This window comes from Rhopilema esculentum, chromosome 21 (genome assembly GCF_057945365.1).
Source record: "Rhopilema esculentum isolate cy_ngs chromosome 21, ASM5794536v1, whole genome shotgun sequence".
Lineage (NCBI taxonomy): Eukaryota > Metazoa > Cnidaria > Scyphozoa > Rhizostomeae > Rhizostomatidae > Rhopilema > Rhopilema esculentum.
Genome location: NC_142835.1, coordinates 11,617,186 through 11,628,510, shown reverse-complemented (window position 1 = coordinate 11,628,510; position 11,325 = coordinate 11,617,186). Strand labels below are relative to the sequence as shown.

Sequence of the window (11,325 nt, the reverse complement as noted above, 5' to 3'; positions counted from 1 at the left end):
GGATATTTCATGAGGGAGGGGCTTTGACGCGATCAGGACAGTGTAACACCCCCCCCCCCCCCCAAATACTTCAGGAATTCGTCGGTAAATCTGAAGTTTATCTATAAAATACTTTGTTTCTCAGTGCCTAGAAACGTCGTCTCGTTTTGAGTGTCGATATCGAGACCGGTGCGTCATTTGTGTTGTGTTTGGGCCTAAAGGTTTTCTGAAGAAGTTGCATTGGGAAGGGTAAGTCACGAAATGTCTTCTGAAGGTGACTCCACCAGTAAATACAAAGAACAGTTTATCAAAAAGAAATTGCACGGCTTCCTCAATGATCTTCTACGATTTGGATGTGCTAAGGTTTGTTTCTTCAAAACTATAGAACAAGTTTGGAGGTGTTTTGTATTTTTCCTATTATTGTATACAATTCAGCTAGGGATAAAAGCATTTGTTTTCCGATTTGGAGGAGTATTGTTCAAAAAATGACACGGCAAGGCCAAGAAATAACAATCTAGAACACAATTTTTCAACAATCTAGACATTTGAACACCGACTTGACCAGCACTGGCAAGTGAAGCTCAATTTTCATAGATTAAAGGAGACATTTTTGTTTACGCTATTTTGAAAATTGATAATTGACAAGGACAAGCGGACAAGCGGACAAGCGCAATGGTGATTACAACATTAAACCAATATATATATGTATGTGTTTGTATATGTATATATCACAAATTTGACTCATTGGCTTCAATGGCCAAGCTGCTTGACCCAAGCAGAGCGAGGTATAGCTTACCTATTCGATTCACAACTGGGTATTTTTTCATCTTGTTCTTAAGTGTGCGGAGGAGGGGGGGTTTGTGCGGGGGAGGGGGTTTGGACTCACTCTCGGCGTTAGTTGATTCTTTGCTAATTTGAGCTTGCGATGGGGGGCATTGCATGTACCCGCCTCTGCGGTCTAGAGGGCCAGCGGTCCACCCAAGGATGGCTAGGGGGCTCGGCAGGCCACCCAAGTTTAAGTACTAAATGATTGTTAGTTTCACTGTTTTTCTTAAAAGACCATGATCTGATTGTCAGCATGCCAAGTATCTTTTTATGTTTTGAATACAATCAATTTTTAAATTCAGAGTTATTTACAGTAAATTTTTCTTAAATCAAATTTATCCTTTTTTTAGGGATTCAGGTACTTTGATACATATTTAAGAGGCAGAGAAGAGCTTTTGCTGAGAGTCCAAAATGAGCAGTCTGTAAGTGTCATTCACTTTCTCTTGCTATTTGAGAATCAAAGTAGTTAATTCCCCATTTGCATCGTGGACATAATGACATTCAAAATGGATGAAGTTTCAAAGGGTCAAAATATTTAATTATAATTTTCAATTTTGTCTTCGCAAGATCATGTATCTCTTGAATGAAAAAACAAATTTTTGTTTGTTTCAAGTTTACTATCAATTTAGTATCCTTGAATGTGATAGCAATTAAAAGTTTGGATTTTCATAAATTTTTATCTTATTATCTGTGTGCAGTCTGTAAAAATTTTCAGGAATGTGTGACACACTAAGGTTTGCAAGTTGGGGAAGTGATGTGGGTTCAGTAAATAACATGCTTAGAGATCTGGAATTTGATACCCCCATTTAAAACCCCCATTTAAAAATATTACAAGGGGTAGTTTTGAGCATGTATGCCATCAAGATTATTCAGCATATCAAACTGCCCATCACTACCAAGTTTCATGTTGGTATCACATTTTGCACAATTTGCCTATGAATTTTTATGTTTGAGCTGCCCACATTTGCTTTATGTCTGAATCGACTCTGCAGACCTTAATGGGTCACTTGCTCCAGATTCTTGTCAAATTACCTACCTCTAAAAATACCCTTAAAACCCCTATGTATGAGCCCAAATTGAAAAGCCAACTTCTTTTGGACATCAGTAATATTTAATCTATCTGATCAACATGAGTAAACAATTTTGATTTTTTTTCTAGTGACAGTTTAATATCTCTTCCTGTGTAATATTCAATCTCAGAATATATAGACCTACCCTTGTTTTTTGTATTAATTAAAAGAAGCTTTAGTCATTGCAAAGGATTTTATTTTGTTATTTGAAATTTTTTAACCGCTGCTTTTATTACCTTTTTGTTTATTTCAGTGCTCTGGTTACCACCCACTTGGTCGTTGTGAAAGCCAAGGGATAGAATGCGAAGAGACCAGCTCTACAGATAGTTTCCCTTTAAGACAAGGTTTACCTCGTAATAGGTAATTATTTATTTTTAGACTTTACCTAGAGCTTTTCTTTTGGAGAAATTGTTTTCATCTGTGATAATTGCTTAATAAATTATCCTTTAGGCTGTAGATAGTGATCCAATTGTGAAGATTTTGACTAGGTTTTTTGATATTTTTTTTTCCTACTAGCTTTCCTTCTTCTTCTGAGTCTCTTGTCCCTCCAGGACGTTTGGGATCAGTGTTTCCATCCCTCTTTATCTCTTGACAATGTCAACACTTCTGAATCTTTTCTGCCAGTATTGAGTTCATGTCCAGTCTCAGAATGTACCTCTGAATTTGTCTTCCTCTATTTCTTTTACCTTCTATTCTTCCTGTTGAACAATAATTTTTCCATCCCTTTAAATTTTGTCACTTTTTATTTATACAGCTTTTTCTTTACCAACTCTGTCTATATATGGTTTTCTGGGCATTCTCCTTAAGAATTTTATTTTAGCTAATTTAGTACACTCTTTAATGGGTTCACTAATTGTCAAAGCAACACTTCTATTTTAAGAAAATTGCTTTCAGACATTGATGATTACGTGCTAACTCCTATTACCTTTTTGTCTTTAAATTACAACTAATGGTCAGTTCACCAACCTTTAAATTCAGATTTGTTGGGAGATCAATTTTATATGTAAAAGATCATCAAATTGGATCAAACAGGACACTGATTTGAGAATCCTGGTAAAAATGCTAACAGGATTCTGTTTAGGATCTGAGCTTGGATGCATGTAAGCTGGGATGCATTTAAGAGGCAGGGATTGGGGGAGGGTGTTAGATAATGATTGGATTTTGGTGGCACACCTTTTAGGTGGCTGGATAATAATGGAAGTTCCCCTTTTTAAAATTCTATTTTCAACTTTAAGATAAAGAAAATAAAATGATGTAAAAAGCAAATTTTGCACCATTTTGTTACTACCTACCACCAAAGGATGCTTTATACCAAATCAGGCACAATTTACAGATAAGAACACAAAAATATAGGGGATGCCACACCCCCCTCACCCCCCTCACCCCCCTCACCCCTCACCCCCCAGCCAATTTGTCTCGGCTTACAGAACCCTGATAAGAACAACATCATTTTCTGAAAAATCCTAGCAGAATCCTTTATGTTTTTTCCTGGATCGTTTTGAAAAATTTCCTTCACGATCCTGCACAGTCTTTAATTACATTTGAATATAGGAATCCAAGCTAGTTAGATGTTTGCAAGTGCAATATGTATGCATATTGTAAATAAGAATTTTACCTTGAGCATGGTAATCATTTTTTAAAACTTATTTTATGTTTTTGTCCACTCCTGTCTTTATTGAGTCTTTTTTGCTATTCATTAACAATATATTAACAATATATAAAATTTATTGTAGTGACTCTTTCATTCTATCAAGGAATTCTCAGCAAGTGTAAGCCTGCTTCCTTATTTCTTTGATCTATGTATTATACATTAGGATTGTGTTTTTCTAGGTATTATAAATTTGATCTATGTATTATAAATATCAGATCTATAGTTGCAATACAGTAAGATGAGACCTTGAGAATCTTGTTTGACAACTTATCAGTTGACAGGGCACTATCTATTATTCATGGAATACTACCTTGCTAATCCTGAAATATGAGTTTTTACTTTACTATGAAAAACCAGGATTAAAACAGAACATTCAGTGATAGAAAGAGTTGGGTTCAGGATAGTTGTTCATTGATGAATGGCCTAAAAAGTCTTAAGCACCCCAAAACTTTTAAAAAAACCTTTCCTTTTTAAAAGAAGAAAGCTCGTCCTTGAGTGGTAAATTATAGGTAAAACCCTTTGCATTTGATGGTATCTGAGGCATCAGGTTAAATTGGGAAAAGAGGCATCATTTGGTATTGTAGGAAAATCCAAAAGGAACACTTTTCATCACTGCTAAAGGAATGTGAAGGCATGTGCACACAGGTCCCTTGTTTCCCAGTATTTTTGTCTAAAACCTTATTGATAATACACAAGGCAAGGTCATTGTTTCATTTCAGAACTTTTTAAAACTTATGCTTTCTTTATACCCAGAAGGTTTGATTCATGATTAGCAATCTTTGATCTGTCACTTATTGGTGAAGACAAGTTGATATTTTACTGAAATTAATGACAACTGCTCTTTACATTTACGCTTGCTGAATCATAAAAGAATGACATTTCAAAGGCAAGCAATATGTATCCATTTTTCACATCATCCAGAAATAATTTCTTGTTTGAATTTGGTTTGATGCTTGCAGCTTGTTCTATTTCAGGCTTAGTGGTTTTCAGTTCCTAGCAATTGGGTTGCCTCCTGCCAGCCCATGCAGCTCAGAAATTTCACCAGTTGTAAGGCAGCCTTACATTCTTCCTTTGTTGTGTAAAGTGGATATCAGAAATATGTAATCAAGATATCTGTTTTAATACTAAGAAAGATGTGAATTTTAGAAGCTTGGTTTTGATAGGGTGAAGAAAAATCCAGTTGCCTTACCTTTGATTAACCCTGATACTCAAATTGTTGGTTTAAATCAAGCCATTATACATTCGATTTACACTACTATGATAATCAGATGAATTTTCTATAAATTACCTTCTAGATCGTGGTTTCCAAAGTGAACCGTTTTTAACATTAGTAGTACGAATAGAGTTTTATGTAAATCGAGTCTTGTCATAAATTAATGGTTTGGGCGAATTTCGTCGATAAAAATATTGTGTAATGCAGGATGTTTTTTGTATTTTTAATTTGGTTTAAATTTCAGGACCAGCACACAACAATTTTCTTGATAGCGTCTTACGCTAGATATAAGTCTCCATACGTGTGGGTGAGTTTTTCTTCTCTAATTTCTTTAGCAAGTAGATTAGCAGTAACAAGTTTAAAGGGTTAATAAGTTCAAGAAGCGAAGTATCTACTAATATTGGTTGGAACAAAACAATTCTGACGCATAATATAGAACAGTTCGTTACTTATTCGTTTAACATCTCTGAAATGAAGCAAAAATCTTCAATTTTCTTTCATTCGAAACATTTGAGAGGGGTACCCTTAAACAATAATGCAAATTTGCAAGGGGGGAGTTCCATTCAAGATGTGCACAATAAAAACAGTAGTTACTGTACCAATGTTGGTTAACAAGCATGATTGCACATCTGAAGGTCTCCAGACTGAGTTAAGCCTTTTATACCTGCTACAGAAATTCACAGGTTCTTTTATGCGAATTTTTCTTTGTTTCCAAGAAGCTAGAACCTATTCAAGTGAAAATTAGTATCAATTTTAAGCTAACTACAAAATATTCATCAGCTAATGCGCAACATCCACGTAAATGTTACTGTGTTGTTTAGAAGCAGATTTGGTGTGCTTTATTCACTGTTTTTTGCATTTATGGTTTTATCTACTGTCTGTTTTAATTGTTTTAAGGTGCGTACAAATCATGACCGATTGATTAGATTGTCCGATGTTGATTCAAGCGAGCAGTCAGTCGTGAAGGACAGCCCTCTTAAGCTGCGTACTATTCTAGATTGGTCAACAAAAGGTCAGTTCAATTGAAAAATGATAACAATTACATCAAATTTCTATATGCTGAATTTTGAACTTCGCGTGCAGATTAAGGAGCAAAATTTTAGCCTACATACAAGTTTTCACGGTGCTGGGTCTTTTGCTGTTAATTTTATGCTTGAAAGTTAAAAGATCATCCGCGACGATTTTCCCGTTCAAATAGCGTAAAAATTGTAAAACGTTATCGTCATGACAAAATAGAAACAACGTTCTTTTTTTAAGTGCCCATGACCCACAGAGCACTTCCTCTAAAGCGATGTTTACACTACAACTTTTAACCTGGGTTAACGCTAACCTGGGTTGAACCCAGGTTGAACCCACTTTCGTTTTACACTACATTTACAACAAAGTATAGTGTAAACGCAAAATTTGGTTGAACCCAGGTTAGATTCGTCATGCACGCGCTTCGTTGTGAAGGACGCTTTCTGGTACATGAATCTAGTTGTTGCTGGATGTCTTTGTCCGCCCATATTTCGATTAACGACATGACTTCATCGTCGCCCCATAGTTAACCTTTTTCAGCCCTTGTTTCATTCATTTTCAAGATATGCTGCTTTAAATTGAAGGACCTTTTTGTACGAGCGTTTTGCACGAATTTTGTTTTGACTTTGTGTTTGGCGCCTTTCATGACTCAAAAGGCGCATGCGCGAACTAGATCGTTAAACTGGGTTAAACCCAGGTTTGCGTTTACACTGCATTTCGAAGTTCTTAATCTGGGGTCAACCTAGGTTCAACCCACCTCCAGAGTAGTGTTGGCTAAACCCAGGTTCAACCCAGGTTCAACCCAGGTTAGCTGCGTTTACACTACAAAATTTCTAACCCAGGCTAACGTTAACCCAGGTTCAACCCAGGTTAAAAGTTGTAGTGTAAACAGGGCTTATATCTTTATATTACATCTTCCAGCACTTTCTCATACAGCAGAACTCAGATTTGAACTTTGATTTTCCGTTTTTGACGTCACTGGAGGCCTTTGACGTCACCCCTGGTTAAAAATTGACCTCATCCAGTCAATACAAGACTAGATCTTTTGTCCTAAGAATGCAAAATACAAAACTCACACACTAAGGAAATCGTCGAGATGTTAAATGATGCAGTTAAATGCTGGATTTGAGCTGGTTCTTTCAAAGATGATTATCACTCTACTATGACGGTCAAGAACTCAGTCCGTGACAGTTTTATTCTTTAGTCATAGCATAATATTCTTGTTCATTAATGCTTGTTTCCGACCCGTTTAATAACTTGCTGATTTATTTTTGTACGTAGATATAAAGATCTGGGACATTATTAGCGAGATCGTTCGCGTAAATGTGCAGCCACAGCCCCGTAATCCATTTGCAATTGACCACTCGTATTTTGACACCCTTCCACCCGAGGAATGTATCCTTGCTTCTGGTGCAATGATTCATATACTGCAGAAGATATTAGAAAAAGAAAGAAGCTACAATTCATTGAGTAGGTTTAATATTCTTTGTCACAGCTTGTGATGCCTAATGTTTCATATGATTTGTAATTACGGATTTCACAATTACCAAATCAAAATTTAATTTTTATGTAACATATGATTCTGCTCATGGCAAAGGTTTTCAGAAGTTTTAAGGATTTTCTTCGCTGGAAAGACGGATACTTTCCTGATGCACTGCCATAAAAACTATTGGTCATAAGATAGACCATTTGATAAAAGTTCATAAATATGGAACTTTTTCGGTAAATGCTAATTACACGCTAGACTTTAAACATTCCCAAATTTTTTCAATTTTTGTTTCCTTCCTGAAAAGTGTGGTTTTCAATGCAGAAATAAATCAATTCTACTCAATGATAAACAATCCCGATTATCAGTTGAATCCGCTAAAATTTAATTACTTTTCGAAATACATTAAAATGAAAAATTACTTGAAATTCAAAAACCAGCCCTCGTGGTAAAGCGGAATTTTGCATATTATTAAAAGCTAGACTTATGAAAAGTTTATCTAAAAGGTTATTGCGGAGGAAATACTTTGGAACGGAAAATTTTGTTCCAATTATAAGAATACAGATAATCAGACAAAATTTACAGAACCCCTTGCTGGATACCGGAACAATTTGAATCATTGCTTGAAACCTCACTGCCACTGTTGACTTACATTTCATTCTTTTTCCTTAGTATCTGCGGATCTTAATGAACTCACAAAGCTTCATTTCAAGGAACTACAAGCGTGGTCTTGCACATCGATGACACCAAGATCTCGCATAGTAGATGAACCTTCAGAAAGTTACAATAAGAATCAATATTCTAATGAAAGTCATGGACTTCAGGGATCAGCCGCACCCTTTTATAGATGAAAGGACTGAAGAATCATTTTATTAGCTATTTATAATGAAATGTTGTTTATTTATTTGAAGAAATTTGTAAAAGTAGCTTGCGTCGTCAATTTGTTTTAAATTCGGATATTCATTTGATCGAAGACAAAGCTCCAAGGTAAAAACTTAAAAACCAATGTGTGAATAAAACTGTGAAATTCAAAATGGAAAAATGAGTAAAAAAGAGATAAGGAGTAGTCGCTACCACTTGGCTACAGCCTCAAACTCAGATTGGGGGTGGTTGTGTGTGCCCCTTTGTATGTTCTGAGCAATTAGCTTGAAAATGGACAGAAAATGATAAAAAAGCAACTCATCAGCCAGAAACCCAGGAGAGACATTTCGGGGCTTTGATTCTGTATGTCCATTCAAGCCCGTAGCCAGGTCTGTGGTATAAGGGTAGCCAACTCCCTGTGTCCAATGTAGGTGAAGTTTAAATTTAAGTTTTTGTAGGGTTAGGTGGGGGTGTGTTGGTAGAGTTAGTGGAAACAAAGAAGCAAAAAAGTTGTCTTCAGCAATAAAACAATTTTCTCCCTCTTAATTTCTATACATCTAGAAAAAATTCAGTTGCTGTGTCTTCCATCAAGATTTGCACTTCTTCGCTGTTAGCAAAAAAATTCACATTTACCCGTGTTAATGCAGAAAACAAACACTCTTCGAAGTCGTTATATATTGATGTGAAGCCAGCAGTAACACTAACTGCATAAAATTAATAAAAATCTGCGAGCATCAGCGTGCTTTCTCTATGCAGCCACTGAATCTATCTTCTTAAACTCGCTTTCTGAAAGGCCACTTCGCACCTTTAAGCACTGGGGATAAGATTGTGTACACTGCTTGAGGACAAAATAATAAGCTCCTCCAACATTTTCTCCAGAACCAGAAAATATTCGCTGCACATTTGTATAGTGGTATCAAGGTCTCTTACTTTAGAAAATTTGATAAACGAGGTAAAAGAGCTCCCATAAAGCGGTGTTGACTGATTAAGACCTTTTCCTGAACATCCAACTTCATCAGCTGCAACAATTCTTGAATACTTGAAGCTTTGACCGTTTATAACTCACTAACGGAGAGTGATGGCACTGACAAAATCATCAAAGTGCTTGGGAATAAAGGCCTGTATTCGCTGAATGTTGCTGACCTCAGTGCATTTAATTTGCTTTTCTCGAAAATCAGCAACCATTTTTGCACATGGAACCTCAATTAGGTTTGCACATTGGTTCTTAAGATACTCTCTCAATGCTTTCACTACAGACAGTACTGTTAAAGATTTATACTGGAAAATTGAAGATACATTATGACTACGTTCATTGGCTTTAAAATGTCCAACAGCATGCAATTTACAAAAATGAACATCCAATTGTCCACCTCTTCTCTAAGCTGAAGCTGCAATCATTAAGCCAATCAACGGTCTTAATATATATATATAATATATAATTTTTTTTTTAAACATCTCATTTTCATTGAATACATTTTAAATTTACAATTATACGACTCGCTTTTACAGGCATCATATAATTGGCTTATCTGCATTACAATATTTAAAAGTCAATTAGTTCGGGCCTTAGCCATGGTTTGTTTCGACGACAGAAGATATAGTAGGTGCAGCGGATAGAAATGTTCATGAGTTTCATCAAGATGGATTTAGTTTGATTTGAGTCAAAATTAAGTTGGTGTAGCATGTCAGAGAGAGAGGTAGATGAGGTTCCCAGAATGCCAAGGGCACTCATAGAAAGGTTAACAAAGGTAACACGTTTATAGGCAGGGCTCAGTTCCTTGATAAGATCGCTATATTTCCTAGCTTTTCGAGTACTGTTTTCGTCGATGTTGCTTTCGAACCCAACAGTAAGCTCTAGCATGTAAAGGATTCGATCTTCAGTTACGAAGACAAGATCTGGTCGATAGGAGTCGCCTGTGATTAAAGAAGGTGATAGAAATGAAGGCAGGTCGGCGTAAAGTGAGCTGTTTCTAGGTGTTGAAAGGGTTTTAGCCAAATATAGAAGTACAGAATTATGACTCCAGGTATACCTACCATGTTCAAGATTATGTGCTGTAATGATTCTGATTGGAGACAGAAAGAGCAGGCAGATGACTGAGTAATTGACCATTTGCAGAGGTTTTTCCTAGTGGCAAGAGTGTTGTTTAGGTATTTGATGGTAAAGTTGTAAATGTTTTTTGGTAACTTTTGCTGGACACTAGACCAAAGTTGATTAGTTCCCTTAGAAGCAAATTTTAAGATGCACGAGATAATAAATCCTTGAGATGTAAGAACGTTTTCAATGCGGTTTTCGTGATCACTTTGGATGGATTTGAGAACTTGTTTGGTGTTGCGATAAACGTCATATTGTATGTTTGTACCAGTGCTAGAGTCTTTAATAAAATGAATTTTTATGCAGGATAAAAAACTTCCACAATTGATGGTTGCTATCAATGTTTTTCCTGTAGAACTAAAAGATACTTAAAAAGAAAATAAAAATTAGATGCTAATTACATCTTTAGGAATATAATTGTTTGTAAGTTGTTATGTTAGTTTTTGTTATTGCTATGATCTTCCTGAAAGCAGCTGCATTGGCAGACATCCTTGCAGCAATACCTAGGTATTTTTGTATTTGTCATCAAAGTCACTACTAAGTTTAAGCGATGCGTCTAATTGAACACCGAGATACTTGTATTTACAAGTAACATTTATTTGACCATCCCCGTGTAATATGCATAAAGGCTCCGTGCATTTCCGCATTTTCTGCACTGTTCCAAATAATAGGGCTCCGGTTTTTCCTTTATTCAGGTTGAGGATTGATTAATTTTTACTGAATCAGTCAGAAAGTTTGATTCTTTAATTTCTTTGATGATCTTGATTTTGAGGAAATTTCATTGCCTGCTTTGCAATATTCTACATTTATATTTTTCCATATTCATACACTTTTGATTATTTTCTATCCATAAACTTTCATAACATATTGATAGAGAGTAGAGACTCTTTGAGTGCAAAAAGTATCTCTTTTGCCTGCTTTCGCAAAAACTGAGAAAATATGTCGCTTTTATTTTGAAATGTTGTGTTAAAAAGCTGTTAAAATGCTGCCTGGGAGGACAAACCCAATTCCGATCGGGTGCTCAAGCCCAAAAGTCTCCATGGAGTCGGTACCTATGGGACTAGACATTAAGAAAACTGTACCATTTTGCCTCTTATGATATTGGTAATATCCCTGTGTTGAATATCAACG

General features: G+C 35.8%; 1 protein-coding gene across 1 annotated transcript; it reads left to right on the top strand.

Annotated features, from left to right (window-relative positions):
• The first annotated feature begins 180 nt into the window (after positions 1 to 180).
• On the top strand, positions 181 to 8,839 carry LOC135684410 (uncharacterized). Its single transcript, XM_065199962.2, has 9 exons — positions 181 to 342; positions 1,155 to 1,226; positions 2,128 to 2,234; positions 3,608 to 3,643; positions 4,500 to 4,572; positions 4,983 to 5,045; positions 5,636 to 5,750; positions 7,037 to 7,225; positions 7,914 to 8,839. Exons 1-9 carry the CDS (start codon positions 241 to 243, stop codon positions 8,090 to 8,092), a joined length of 936 nt encoding a protein of 311 aa, XP_065056034.2. The 5' UTR covers positions 181 to 240; the 3' UTR covers positions 8,093 to 8,839.
• The last annotated feature ends 2,486 nt before the right edge of the window (positions 8,840 to 11,325 follow it).

Excerpts from the sequence above, each read along its gene's own strand:
- LOC135684410 (XM_065199962.2), top strand. The coding sequence starts at position 241 with ATGTCTTCTGAAGGTGACTCCACCAGTAAATACAAAGAACAGTTTATC. Across the intron at positions 2,235-3,607 it reads CAAGGTTTACCTCGTAATAG|TGACTCTTTCATTCTATCAA; the intron begins GTAATTATTTAT and ends AATTTATTGTAG. Across the intron at positions 3,644-4,499 it reads TCAAGGAATTCTCAGCAAGT|GCTTAGTGGTTTTCAGTTCC; the intron begins GTAAGCCTGCTT and ends GTTCTATTTCAG.